We start from the raw sequence: 14584 nt of genomic DNA, 5'->3' as shown, positions 1-14584 counted from the left end.
GTTGTGATTTACTTGTTTGTGTGTAAAAGTGGGTACAGTGAAGAAGAGGACTGGTGTGATGAAAAAAAATAAACTTAAAATATTGCAACTGAACAATTAATTCACGAAAATTGTACTTTTTAAATCTAGCATCTTTATCTTAGAAAAATCATCACCAAATTTCATTTAGTAATACTAGAAGTACAACATAGTCTAACTGAAAGACATCCTAGTTATAATCATACTGCCCTTAAAATTAGGAATTCCAGCATCTCAAAGATGTAACAAAAAAGTCACTTTCCCCTGAAACAATTAACCATGCATAGTGGAAATAAAGCTAATGTATACAGTCATTTGTGCAAGACTCTTAACTGATTCAAATGCTACGGGATTAAAAAGAAAAGTGAAAGACTAAATGAACCAAACTCCAACCTGATCCCCTTCAGGTCAGTAGACCAGACTTGGTTCTCCCTATTTGCTTAAGCCTAATTCACTGTATTTAAGGAACAGTGGAATACCTATAATTTATATAGTAAATATTAGACATCCAGCACTCAAATAATTACTAATCATTTCCAAATCTCATTCAAAACTCTAACTTCAGATGTTTTAAACAGTGTATTCTTCCATGAAAAAAAAATGAAATGTAACCAGACAGACAGACTATTAAATTTTTTTATGCTTTAAGTATTTAAAGTAAATTGTTGGGGAAAAATCCCTCTAAAAAAATTGAAGTGGCATTGGTTACAGGTTACCTAGATACATTTTACATCTCTCTTAACCAGCTTCCACATGTTAGATGTTAGATGAGCAATGCCATGGAGCTACTTGCACAAAGCCTGAAATATCCAAAGTGGATCAAAGGTCAGAATTCACTACTTAATTCTGATGGGGGCAAGCAGGGGAAGATATATCAAGTATTATAAGAAATAAGAGTTGTGAAATAAGTACACCAGATTTGTTGTTGTTGTTGTTGTTTAATAGGGACTAGTGTGTCAGAAGTCTTGGTAAAGTCTAGAAGTAGAAGGGTAGAAGTGAGCGAGAAGAAAGGGATGCACTGGAATTGTAGAGAGAAGAGACAGTTGTGGGGGAAAGCAAATACTCAAAGCTAGAAACAACACTTAAGGAACCGATTTGCCTTTTGTTTGTCTGTTTGTTTTTATCATTTTCGAATACCTCTAATGCATTGGTTTGGAGGAATAAGAATGGCATAGTTTCTGAAAATCGGGACTCTGGTACATTTCTCATTACCTCTCTATAGAGGATTAGAGAGATCAACCGTCTATGTTACACACTCAACTCTGTGGTTCTCAGCCACATCTCACTCTGCATGTCTGCCTCCAGGGGGCGTGTGGGAGCAGGGTGGGAGATTAGAACCGTGGGGAAGCCATTAGCATCTAATGGTAGGAAGGCAACAACATTGCTTGACAGCCTACAGCACACAGTACACCCGGAACGACCAAGAATTATCAAGCTCAAAATGTCAACAATGCTAAGAAGAGATACCATGCTCTCTGAACCCTGAAGAAGCAAAAATCCGACTTCGCAAACCTTTCATAGCTGTCTACTTAAAGATAAGCCACACCAAAGGGAGCTCATTTACAACTGCTTTCAATATGGTGGATAGCAGCTCCAACGAAGAACTACACTGCAGTCCACTAAGATATTCAGAGCAGGTGCACTGAAACCACAGGAAAAGAATCCTCTAATTATTTTATTTCATGTTTATTCTAAGTCACCCAACGGGGCTCTCTACATGGTTCGGTATCAAGTTGTCTTTCTTCTGTGGTCAATATTCTTAAAAACACACTGACCTTATGAAAACACAGTATCTTTTTAATACAAAAACTCAGGTCAATCCTATTTACAGAGAAAGATTTATGGGGGAGGCTGTGGAGGGTGAAAAAATACCACCCAGCTCTTTAAAATGCTAAGTTATTTCACAGTTTGCTTGCAAAATGACTCAGATCGTTATTACTTTTAGTCATGCCAAGTTTGCTTCTTCTAAGCCTACTAGTAAAGGAGAAAGAAGGAGATAACCACCATGTTCCTGCAGTCGTTAAACCAATGAAACAGGAGCTTACTAAAAAGCAGATTTGTGCCTTACTGTCTCTCTTCTATCACAACTATTAGAAAAAGACAAGCCATCGCTGGAAGTGCAAACAAAGATTCTAAGAAATCTGTCATCTACCTAAATACCTAGAGTGTGGGAGGAAAACAAACAAAAGGAAAGCCTGATTCACAAATCTGAAAGTCATAACCTGTGAATATTTTCCTAATATATCACTCAATCAAAATCCAGATTTACTCCTTTTCTCCCGTTCAAAAAAAAAAAAAAAATTGGAAGAAAGACCTCCACATCAGCGTTCAGCAAAACAGTGTTAAGAATGACTAAAAAAGCCTGCCTTGCTCCTGTCAACCCTCCCTGGAGCAAGCGCTGCGGTTAAGAGAGGACCCCGGAGGGGAGGATGAGCCCCTCACACCTGTCAGGGCTGTTTGCACCCGCGAAGCATCTTCGGCTCCTACTATGGGAGCCAACGTAAGCCAACTTTGGTAGTTTCCATCCCCCACCCAGGCAAAACCCAGTATCCAGAGCAGCTCTTGTCCTTGCGCAGGAGAATCTGCTGGGCGCTCTTTGCCACTCAGTGAGTGGACATATGAAGTTGACAGGCGAGACCACTGAGACCCCACAGAGGCCACACAAAAGGCTCCCCGAGGCCACCCAAGAAGGCACTTTGCCGGCGTGGGCAAAGGCCAGCGCGGCACGACACCTCGCACCGCGGGGTGTCTGTGGAGAGGGGGCGCCTGGCTTTCGGGTTCCCAATCGTCCCTCATCTAGGGAAGGCGGACCTCAACTTCACAGACAGGGTTCCCACGCCTTCCGCCGCCCAGCCACGCTCTGGGCTGCCCGTGGGGTCGCGCGACCATCACCGCCGTGGCCGAGCAGCAGCCTGCGCTGCGCAGGGGCTGGGATGCTGCGCTCGCTCCCCGCTGTCCCCCGGCCCGGGCCCCGTCCCCGGGGCGCCGCTCACCCAGCAGCAGCAGCTTGACCTCCCGCGCCGCCTTCTCCCCGTCCTCCCGGAGGTTGCGGTCGATCATCTTGCTGCGCTCCACGGCCGCCTTATCCTCGGCGCTCAGGGTGCAGCCCATGGTGGCCGAGCGTCGCCGCGCCCTCGGCGCCGGGGCCGGCTGGCAGCGCGGGGAGACGCTGGCCCGGAGGCGGCCCTGCTATGTTCTCAGCTCCCGCGAGCCGGAGGCGAGGTCTGCGAGCCCGCACGCCGCCGCCTCGGGCGGCCGTCCCCGCCGGCCACGCTCCGGGATCCGCACCTGCCGCCGCCGCTGCCGCCGCCGCCGCCGCCGCTGCCGGTGCTGGCCGAGCCGCAGCAGCTCCCAGCCCGGGCGAGCTCCGCGTCCGCGCGCCGCCGCGGCCCCGCCCCTGCCCGCCCCGCGACCACTCCCAGTGCGCGCACCCGCCCGCCCGCCGGGCCTCCCGCGCACGTGCCCTCGGACAGCGCCCCCTCCGACGGCCGCGCGCCCGCGTGATCGCCGCCCCGGGTGCTCCCTGCGCGTGCCCCCGAGGTCTCCCCCCCCCCAACCCCTCAGCGCGCGCTCGCTTGCACGCCTCTTCAGCCAGAGTCCAGTGCCATCCCCATTTCCCCTTCTTGAGACCCCACTGCGGGCATCAGTGCATACCTGTCCCTTAGGGGTGTGGGTGGGACGGTTGCCAAAGTTGCCAGCGAGAAGGGAAAGGCAGTCCAGGGCATTTGAGCATGCCCGGCGCCTGCAGCCAAGCAGGGGTTTGCAAAATGTGTGGGCTTGTGTGAAGAAGCGTGGGAAACAGAGCGAAATGAGCACGGGGCCTTGGACAACCCGAGGTGGGGACCATCAGTAACCAAGCAGGAATCGTGGAGGGGGAAGTCTTGGCTCTATCCATGTGCACTTCCTCCCTACCACTTCCTTATTTTCCTCTAGCTTTCCCTTTGATCTGTGCTCTCCTTCCTTTTCATGAGGGAATGTATTTGGAAGGATTTCTTCCTAACCCGAGAAAACGTTTGACAAAGAACGAAAGAATGTGTTTTTATAAAGAAAGCGCAATAGACACATGAACAAGTCTCTGTGGTAATGGATGCCTTTAGGGCTCGTGTAAGTTCCTAGCCAAGCTGTGTTTGCGACCCTGTGATGACTCCTGTGCCAGTGGGCATGTCTTTCCTTTCTGCAGGCCTTAGCTTCCTTGCTGGTAAATGAGCAGTTGTTAAACACTAGAGTCCATCCTTCCATGCCCAGGCCTAGGCTTAGGAGGCTTTTTGGCCCAGCATAAGGAGACAAACATAGGTTTAAGGTCTGGGCTGTCCCTGTAGTTGCTCTGCTGATTATAGAAGACATATTGATTAATTACAAGATGGAGCCACTAGCAGAGAAAATACCTTCCTTGTTGAGGTAAAAATTAGGCAATTGCTCTTTGACTTCCATTTGAAAATCATGTTTTCTAAAAATCATTTGGAAAACTGGTCTTGAGTTTGAAGGTATATCTGAACTGACACTGGATAATAGCAGCAGACTGAACCCCAAGGCAGAGCTTGTGGGTTCCCATTTTGTTAAAGGGTCAAACCAGCTGGTCACAAGACAGGCAATTTTAAGAAGTACCTCAATTTTTCCTAGAATTTCTCAAAATATTGCAACCAAAGCTGCACACTCTTTTGGCACTGGGTCACCTTCTAGGTCCTCTGTATTTCCTGGCATGCTAAATGTTCATCAGGAATTCCAGAATTAATGAAATCAAATTCGACACGGTGTGAGTTGGCCATGTGAGCTGTCAGTTAACAGCTTACAGTCTTGCCTGTAAGCTGGAAGGCCAGGTGAAGTGTAGGGCCAGCAGTTCATGCAAAGGGCAATTAGGAACGGACTGAGTGCTGGTGGAAACGACTACAAACCTTGTGCTTTGGTGAAATGAAGTTGCCAAGAATTCCATGAATTAACATTTCCCTTTGAAAAGCTTGTCAAGGAAGGGAGGAAATGAAATAAATGAATAAAAGTGAAGCCGAACTGCTAAGCTGATGGAAAATAATGGAGTGGGTGTACGAGAGAACTTTTGTGGAAAGTGGTAACAGGGTGTAGCATGGGCTTTAAGGAGCATGTGCTGGGACAGGCTGCCATAGCAGAATATGGTGATGACATGTCTTAAGCCATCGGGATGTATTTCTCCAATCTGGGAGGTCTAAGATCAGGGACCATTTGATCCAGCAGTCTTCAGTGAGGGTTCTCTTCCTGGCTTGTGCACAGTGAGAAGGAGAGGAAAGAGAACCAGGAATGAGAGTGGGGACAGACGTTTTTCTGGCCTTTCTCTTTTTATACTGCCATTGGCACCCCACTTTCAGGACTTTGACTATATGTATGTACTTCACAAAAGCTCTGCCTCCCAGGGTCTTCCCACCGGGTGTTAGGGCTTCAAGCTAAGAACTTTAAGGAGACATAAACATTCAGTCCAGAACTGGAATATTTTGTTTCATATGAATATGTATCTAACTAGAAGTATGCATGGCAAGTGACAAATGTTTGATTGAAATGACATTTGCTGTGATGAATGAAAGCGTATGGGTCAAAATGAAGAGAGCTGTAATTATTAAGACAAGAGTTGGACTTGATACAATGAGTGTTGTGTCCCTACATTCCCCTAAGTTAAGTAATAGATGTATAAAAGGAAAAAATGCTCCTTGCATCATATGTAAAATAAATGAGTTGCAAACAAGTAGATGACATCAATAATCCAGCTACGAGATGTTAGCCCTCACTCAGATTAATAATTTACATAATTATGATGTTGTGAATCATGATTCAACAACCTTATCAAGGGGGTGGAACAGACATTATTAAAGCATGTATTTTATAGAAAATGAAAGAGTAGAATTGGAATCACATAGGTTAAGGCACTGCTTGTGAATTCTTGTTTTCTTTTGGAACATGATGGTTGTTTTTAACAGTTACACTAAGACATAAACTACCTTCCATAACATCTGCCCATTTGAAGTGTAGAGTCCAGTGCCTTTTAGTGTAGACACATAGTTCTACAACCATGACCATACTATTTGTTGTAACAATAAGTCTTTATGCCCAAGCTGCCTAAGCCCCACCCGTACGTGGGCAATTTCTGCCAGGATGCTGAGTTCTGCCCATGTTAAGGTCCCAAGTAACATACAGAGACTTATATTAGGTACAAATGCTGCTTGGCCAATGACTGGGATTTCTTATATGCTAGCTCAGTCTTAATTATCATAAATCTATGTATTTTATAAGACTTATCTTATCGAGGATGCCTTCCACTGGTGCCCTCCCTTGCCAGCGGATCACATGGCAACTCCAGAGCAGAGACCAGGAGGAAGAGAAAAGGGGCAACTTCCTTCTTGCCCTTGCTTATATATGAGTCTGCCTGCTATGTCTCTTCCTGCCTGGATCTCAACACTTCTTTTCTACATTCCCCAGAATACTCCTTGACTCCTAGTCCTGCCTAACTTGCTGCCTCCTTGACCAAACAGTACTTTATTTATCATCCAATAAGACAAACATATACACAGAAGTACCTCCCCCATCAATTTGTAAAATGTTTTGTGACACCCCCCAAAAGAACCACATCCATTAGCTATTATCCCCAATCCATCCCATTACTGCAGTGCTCTAAAATCACTGATCTCGTTTTTCTTCTGCTGCCTCTTCTATACATATTTACATAAACAAAAGGAACCATATATACTATTTAGCCTTTTGTAACCGACTCCTTTCGTTTACCATTATATTGTCATTGGTTTCCTGTATTTTTGTTCCTATTGCTGAATGACACTGAGCATCAAAGTGGCTGATCTAAAAGTATTGAAAGAATGAGATAACAGACAGCATTACCTTGGTGTGGGGCAAAGTAATGCACAATTCCTGCAAAAGGCTCATTCATCATTGTCTAAGTCTTAGAATCTTAGAATCTTCTAAGATGTAGACATCTAGACTGACCAGTCTGGACCTATATGAACTTTTAAGATTTTATATTTTCCAGTCATCAAATGGAACTGGAGTAAAAAAAAAATATATGAGATTATAATACCCCAGAAATAGTTTCTGGCACTAACACTTTCCCTACTCATAATAGTCATAGAAAAATAAGCAAAAGTTACCTGAGTTGTTGCTTTGAGGATTGAATAGATTAGTGTGTGGAGGAAAAACAGAGAAGATGGAGTCAAGATACCTGTGAGAATCGGGTATGAGCCAGGGGTGAGTGAGAGCTGAAGGATGGCATTTGCCATTAGTGACAGTGTTAACAGAGGCAGCCAGTTAGTCCTGCCCCTTAAATTGGATTGACTGAGCTTCTGCTTAATAAATCAAAAGAGTTTGATTTGGAGACTAACTAGGAATATTAAGAATAGGTGAGGGAGCCTAGCACCTTCTTCCAGTTAGTTTACGGGTTCCAAAATGAAACCATTTTCATTAGAGATCATGTGAGTTTCTAAGCAAGGACTGGGGGGGGGGGACTTTTGAGTTGACACAGGGGATGTGATAGTTAGAGCTAATGGTCAACTTAACAAAAACCTAGACCAGTGAGTGATTCTCAATTTGTGGGTTGTGAGCCCAATTAGATATTTACATTATGATCTACAACAGTAGGAAAAATTACAGTTATGAGGTAGCAACAAATAATTTTATGGTTGGGGGTCATCACAGCATGAAGACCTAGGATCACAGCATTAGAGAGGTAGCATTAGAGTCACCTAAGAGAAGAATTGTTGGAGATGTCTGTGGAGGGTTATCTAGATTACATTAGCTGAGGTGGGAAGAAGACCTGCCCACTGTTGATGGCAGCATTCACAGTACTCTTCCATTTTAAGAGTCACAATGCCATGGTGATGAAATCAGATGCTGGCTTTTTCTCAACCCTTTAGCTATCCCAGCATGGAGGCACCAAAAGTATCTAGAGGGAGCACTCTGAGTGTGGGTACATTCATTTTAATGATGGACCTTGTTCCACTGCAATAGTCAATCTCTCTTGGGAAGAAGCTTTACAGACAGTGGCCACAGCCAATGAGGTCCATAAGAGGAGGTTATGGGGGACATGAGACAGCATCATAAAGCAATAGACTAATTCATGAGTACACGTGGATGTTAAAGACATCCTAAGGGACTCATAATTATTGGGATGATTTGAAGTTCCCCAAATTAAAATGTATTGGGGAGCTCTAATTTCCTGATGAGGCTAGTAGTTTTTGAGGGCCCTTTGGTGAAGCCCAGAAGGCATAGGTGAAGGAGGGAGAGCTGATTTATTTCAAAAAAAATAAAGGAAACAGAACATAATATGTCATTTTTAAAATGTCACCTGGGATATATATATATATATATATATATATATATATATATATATATATTGTGGGGTGGACGGATGGACGGATAGGCTCTGGGCCAGGAACCATGTATTCATGTATTCTTGGGGGCAGTTCAGAGTTCTGTCTTCTACTGCATAAATGTCTTTAGAAGTTTTAGGCTCTTCTAACTTGTGTGAACACAAATGTCAGATTATCTGTAAGGTTCCAATTATTGTGGATTTTCTTGAGTTGCCATTTCAATAGGAGAGATGGTTGGCAAATACACAAAAGCATTTTGATAAAGTTTTAGGCCAAGAAGCCTTACCATGCAGGATGAAGTAGTGAGGGACAATGGCAAGTGAATGAGGAGGTACAGGAATTTCATCCCCAGAATGTGTAGACATGTGGGGAGTACTTGGAGACTTGGGCTTGGGAACATATACTTTCATTCTGCCATGACTCTTCTTAAATGCTTTCACAGGAAGGGCAGGAACCTCCATCCATTGACTAACCATATGGCACTTCCCTGCCCACCTTTTTTGCCATGGGTTAATTTCTCACCTTACTCAATTTAAATTCTGCTTCCTGTCAGAAGACTAATTCCTTTGTAGATACCCCCCCCCCAAAAAAAGAAACTCTGCCGCTATATTCAACAGTTAAATTTCAGCTGATTTTGCCTGTTTGTATCTGTACAGGTTAAAAACAATTTTCACTAGAGAAAAACACTAACAACTTTTCATTTCTTTAGGTAAATACTTGATCTTTTTCTTTTTCCTCAAGGCCTAGATGTTCAAACTGTCAAAAAAATAATTCTAAAATTCTACTCTCAAATATTCCAAGAATTATACCTCTATATCCCAATGTACCCTAATTCAAGCTATCCATGGAGTTGTCTCTAGATCCTCTTACCTTGTAGCACTTTGCACCCAATAAGAAGAGTCAACCTTTTAAAATGTCAGTGTTGGCCATTCACTTTCCAACCTGGACAATTTTCCATCAGCATTTCCTAAATGCCTTACAAGGTTTTGCTTGATCTACTGTGTCCACTCCTCTCAGCCATCCTATTATGTACCTCTCTCCCCATTTCTCTCCAGAGTTCAGCCTCATTGACCCCTAGGCAATTGCTTGAACTTTCCAAATGCATCCCTTCATTGAACCTTTGCACATCAATCCCACCTAAGGAGACCATTATTTAGTCAGAGAGTTGTTTGACTCACTCACTCTCTTATTTCATTCAAATCTCTGTTCAAATGTCACCTTATCAGATGGGGAATTATCTCAGTCCACCCAGCCATCGCTCTTTATTCCTTTACTATGCACTATAATTTCATTATAACTCTTATCGTATAGTGCACATTTTCCTGATTGCTTATCACCTATCTCCTCTCTCTGAATATGCATTCAAAAGGGAAGAAACTTTGTCTCTTTCATTTCCTGTTTTGTGACCAAGCCTTCAATAGAGAAGCTGTAGTAAGAAGCTAAATTCAGACTGTGAGACGTCTCAAAGGATAACAGTTCGGAAACAATGGGAACAGGGAGACAGGAAAGGAAAGAGCTAAGGGACTTCTACTCATTACATTCTGTGTGAATATTGCTCAGTAAAGAACCCTGACTTACCTCCAGCTCCCTTTGGACAAGAAAGGGTTGGCATAGGGGGTCAGTGTGGGGCAGGGGAGGAGGGGAGGGAGAGGGAACTGATATTGACATGTAAAAGAAGGTTGTTTCTAATGTAAATTAAAAAAAAAAAAGAATACTGCCTTAGGCAGAAAAGAGGAAAAGGCTAGCATTTGGTATCAACCCTATGCCAGGCCTGGGCTGAGGCAGACTAGGTTTAGCAAGAGCCCAGAGGGTAAGTGAGAACATGTCCAGGAATCTAAAGCTATGGCAGGCAGAGCTGTGAGCCAGTCACACTCTCTGGAAAGATGACCTGAGTGAGGAACCTCAAGAATCATTCAAGGAGTTAGTCAAGGAGGGCATTCAGAACTTTCAGCCAAGCATTCATGGAATTTTGATACATTAGCACTACAAAGCAGAAAACAAGAAGGAACTAGATTTTGTGGAAAGATTGCCATCTGTTTTAACAGAATGCCATGCCAATAGACAAGGGTTGAGGCTGGCTTAGTCAAGGATCATCCATGTTAGATGGACTGGAGTGGAATAGTGATGATGCAAGAGGTAAAAAGTAAGAAGGCCAAGGTCTGCAAGGCAGGCAGAGTCAGATCCTGACCTGAGGAGGACTTTCTAAGAGGTCAGGATTTCTCTTAAGGCTGTTTTCCATTCATCCCAACAGCTATGAGTGCTTCTTCTTTAAAACTGTAGATCTCAGAAGGATTGTGATGTTTAAATAAAAGATATGTGAGCCGGAGGTTGGTGGCGCATGCCTTTAATTCCAGCACTCAGGAGGCAGAAGCAGGTGGATTTCTGTGAGTTCAAGACCAGCCTGGTCTACAAGAGCTAGTTCCAAGACAGCCTCCAAAGCCACAGAGAAACCCTGTCTCAAAAAAAAAAAAAAAAAAGAAAGAAAGAAAGAAAGAAAAAAGAAAAAGAAAACCCAAAAACAAAAAAAAAGAAAGAAAAAAGAAAAGCCCGATATGTAAAATTGTCCCATCGTATGCTCATAGTTGCAGTGCAGTTACTGAGATCACACTGAGACCAAATTAGAGAAAGACAGGAGGAATATGGAAGGAATAGCTAAGGACCTTGAGGACCAAGATTAAGAGGTTTGGATAAGATCTAAAGAGGACAAATTACTTGATAGCCAAATTCAGGGTGAATTATCTGTTTGTAGTTTGTTAACAATAAGATTATATGTATGTGCATGGCCATTCACATTTTCTGTTTCTTTTCTTTTCTTTTTTCCCAGTGTCTGATTTTCAAACATGAGTTTCTGTGTTCACTGTTGGTTTGACTCCACCAAAATGTCAAAAGTGTTGTTCTAATAAAGGATCAAGCCAGCCTTTGGCAGAGCTCATTGCAAAGGCTAGCTTCTCAAGAAGAGCTACCTGCCCTGGGTGTACTGGAGTCTGTTTGTTTACTACATTGGATTTTAAAATAGCTCTGTTAACACCTCCCTCTCTGTTTGGGCTTCCTGCTGGCTCAGCTGTTTTTCTTTCACTGCAAGGCTCTGCTGAGCTGTGAGGCTGACATGTGTGTCTCTTGTTCTTCCCAGCAGGACGGTGACAGAAGGTCTGGTAAAGGACAGACTGTGGAGACAGTCCAAAGGATTCCATGAGGCACCCAGAGCTTTTCTGTCCTACTTATTGATGGTGGCAACATTATTTCACATACACGTATTAATGAACTTAGAAACATTTGTTGAATATCAACACCTTATTAGGCTACAAATGGGATGTTTTTTGGCTACATGTGGAATAAAGGGTGAAGACATTTTACATTATAACTCTAAGACATAAGCTCTTCTGTAGTTCACAGGGTAGGCAGACTCAACGGAGACATCTGTGTGTGTTTCTCTTCTATTTGACACACCTGGGTAGGAGTATGGGCTCCAAGGCTTCCTCTATTACAATGTTTGTCAGAAGCCCAGGCTCAGGGCACACTTATTTCTAACTAGCTTGCATCAGGAATGTGCACTGAATGGTCCTACATTACTGTTCACTGTTCAGTTTTTTTGTTGATGTTGTTTTGTTTTTGTTTTTTCTTTGGATCAAGCACTTTCTCCAAAGCAAAGGACAGTCACCTATTCTAGAATTGGTTAGACAGTAGAGATTTAACAAATGCAAATGAAATAGGGGGAAATGGAGGTAGGGGTGTCAATCAAATATAACTTCAGTGATTTCATGAGAAGCACTGAAAGCCTTAATTACAGGAATGCATTCTTGAATCCTGCTGCTGAGACCTGCTACCTCAGACTTTGGGTAAATGATTGTCTGTGGTTTCCTCATCTGCCAATAGGTAACTGGATCGGTTGTAATTACTTGCTAAGCCGTTGGGTGGAATGTAGAAATGAAATGTCTATAACCCCAAGTCAGCTGCTGCCTGCCTTCTCCCGGCATTCTGAGTGGAATAGACCCCCTCTGCCTCTGCTTCTGCTTTAGCAAACATTACTTCTGTCTAAAGGAGATTTGGTCATCACATATATGTTTACAGAAACATACATACTCTTGCACACACACACACACACACACACACACACACACACACACACACACACACACACACACACACACACTTTCCTCATTTGGATAATGTCTACAGAGAAAACAAATTATACAGAAACAAAAATGACACAGCAGATATATTCTTTTTCGAAAACTGTGGGTGCAGCCGAAAAGTGGATCAGAAGCTAAGAGTGTGCACTGCTTTTAAAGAAAACCCAGCACCCCATGGACTGGTTCACAATGACCTGGAGTTCCAGCTCCACCAAAAGCTGATGGCTCTGGTCTCCTTAGGAACCTAAAGTTATGTGCCCATGTGTAAGCATGCTTGTCCATGTGCACACAGAGACACACTTAAAAGCAAAAATCTTTTAAATAAATAACTAAAACTCATAGGAGGTGTTGATGAACAAGATTCTGTATCCTAGGGTGATCTGTCCATCCTCTCTACTCCAAGCAGGTTCCATGCCCAGCACTTCTAGGTCTCTACCTTCGAACCCCCTTTATTCCTTGTTTTTGCTCTCCAAGCCACTCAGGAAGAAGGGCAATGCCTTTAATTTTCTGCAGCAAAGAATCTTGAGACTCTTTTGTTCTTGTAACTCCATTGGTATAGATGCCCTCAAGATTTTACTTGTCTTTCAGATCCCGTGTCGAAGTATCTTATTGTGCCTCTCAAAGAAAATGGCTCTGTCCCTCAGAGAAACACGTTTTTATCTGTTAACTTAGTATTTTACTTTTCCTTTCACTCACATGGGAAAGAGCTTTTGAAAGTTACAGAGACACTGGTTGCAGAGAGAAGTCATAGTCAACACTCCATTTTCAGTGGTGGTAGGGGGCCTCTCTTTATGGAAAGCAACAGTCTTCACCCCACTGTTATTTCATTTCTCTCAACCTTGATCATTCCCAGTCTAGCATGCTAGATTCTCTTAGAATCTGTGTTGGAAGATGAGAGACCAAACAAAGATCTTTACAGGATGGCATCTGCAAAATACATTCTGTGGTTCTGTGGAAAACAGGGTCATTTCATTTATGAGCAGGCAAAAGAAATCTGACTTTAGTGTTTTTTTTGTTTTTTTTTTTTGTTTTTTTTTTTGCTTCAGACAGAGAGCAAATAGAGGAGATGAAAGGAGAAGCAATTGGCTCCAGTTCTTTCCTGAGAACTTGATGTGTCCCTGGTTTAGATACCAGGAAGTAGGAAATAGGTCCATGTCCTTACCACACTATCCTCTGACCACCTTTTGTTCCCTTCAGCTCATTTAGGTTGATTTCTATTGCTTGAAATCATGAGATTTCTAATATGAGAAATGGTAACAAAAATGAGGGCTTATTAGTGTTGTTATTGTTAAAGTTGTTCTCAGCTTTTAGGAAAAAATCTCTCTCTCTCTCTCTCTCTCTCTCTCTCTCTCTCTCTCTCTCTCTCTCTCTCTCCTCTCCTACCCCCTCCCCCCTCCTGCCCTACCTCCATCCGAAGATATATTTATATATTCTGCCTCATTTGGTTCTCACAACACTCCTGTGAAGTAAATAATATGGCATTTATTGTCTCCATATTCAACATGAGGAAACTGACTTTCAGAAAAATTAATTGGCATGACCTTGGTTATATAATCAGCAGTGGCAGAGACATAAAAAGAGGACAGAGCTTGTAAGTGATGCCCCAGAGAGTGCAGAGTGCTTTCTAAGTGAGCTTGCTAAGTGCTTATGTAAAGGGTGCCTTTCTGAGTGTGGGCACTGGCACCGGAGAGTTCTCACTATCCGTATACATTGGTGAAATTATAGTACCACTGTAATGCTGGACCTAGTGCCCTAGTAAAACAGTCCTGTTATTTCACTTGGACAGCACAGAGCATAACAGCATCCAGTTGATTTGACAGCAGCAGCACTAAGCTAATCGATATTTTGCCCAGCATATAACCACTCCCTCTTGAGAAAGCAAAGCCAATGTGATAGTCAGCTGACTGTGGTGTCAAACCAGTGTCAACTGGACTTTTTCTTGAGTGATATTGCACATTAGTATAGAGAGTCCTTAGATGAGTTCTCTAGCTTAGTGTAGAATGCCCTTTACCATCCTTCAAAGAGCTACAGTCCACACGTTTCAAACTGTGTTTCACCCTCTAAATCCCTAAAAGCAGACTGAGTCCCTGAGTCTGGGTT

General features: G+C 43.3%; 1 protein-coding gene across 1 annotated transcript in view; it reads right to left on the bottom strand.

The window, feature by feature from the left end:
• Gnai1 (G protein subunit alpha i1) overlaps positions 1-3129 on the bottom strand; it is a 79362-nt gene extending 76233 nt beyond the window's left edge. The window contains 1 exon segment of the mRNA NM_001244056.1: positions 3012-3129. Coding sequence (NP_001230985.1) covers positions 3012-3129 — 118 coding nt within the window.
• Positions 3130-14584: the final 11455 nt, after the last annotated feature.

This window comes from Cricetulus griseus (assembly GCF_003668045.3).
Source record: "Cricetulus griseus strain 17A/GY chromosome 1 unlocalized genomic scaffold, alternate assembly CriGri-PICRH-1.0 chr1_0, whole genome shotgun sequence".
Lineage (NCBI taxonomy): Eukaryota > Metazoa > Chordata > Mammalia > Rodentia > Cricetidae > Cricetulus > Cricetulus griseus.
Note: the sequence above shows the minus strand (reverse complement) of the source record. Positions and strands in the feature narration are given on the sequence as shown.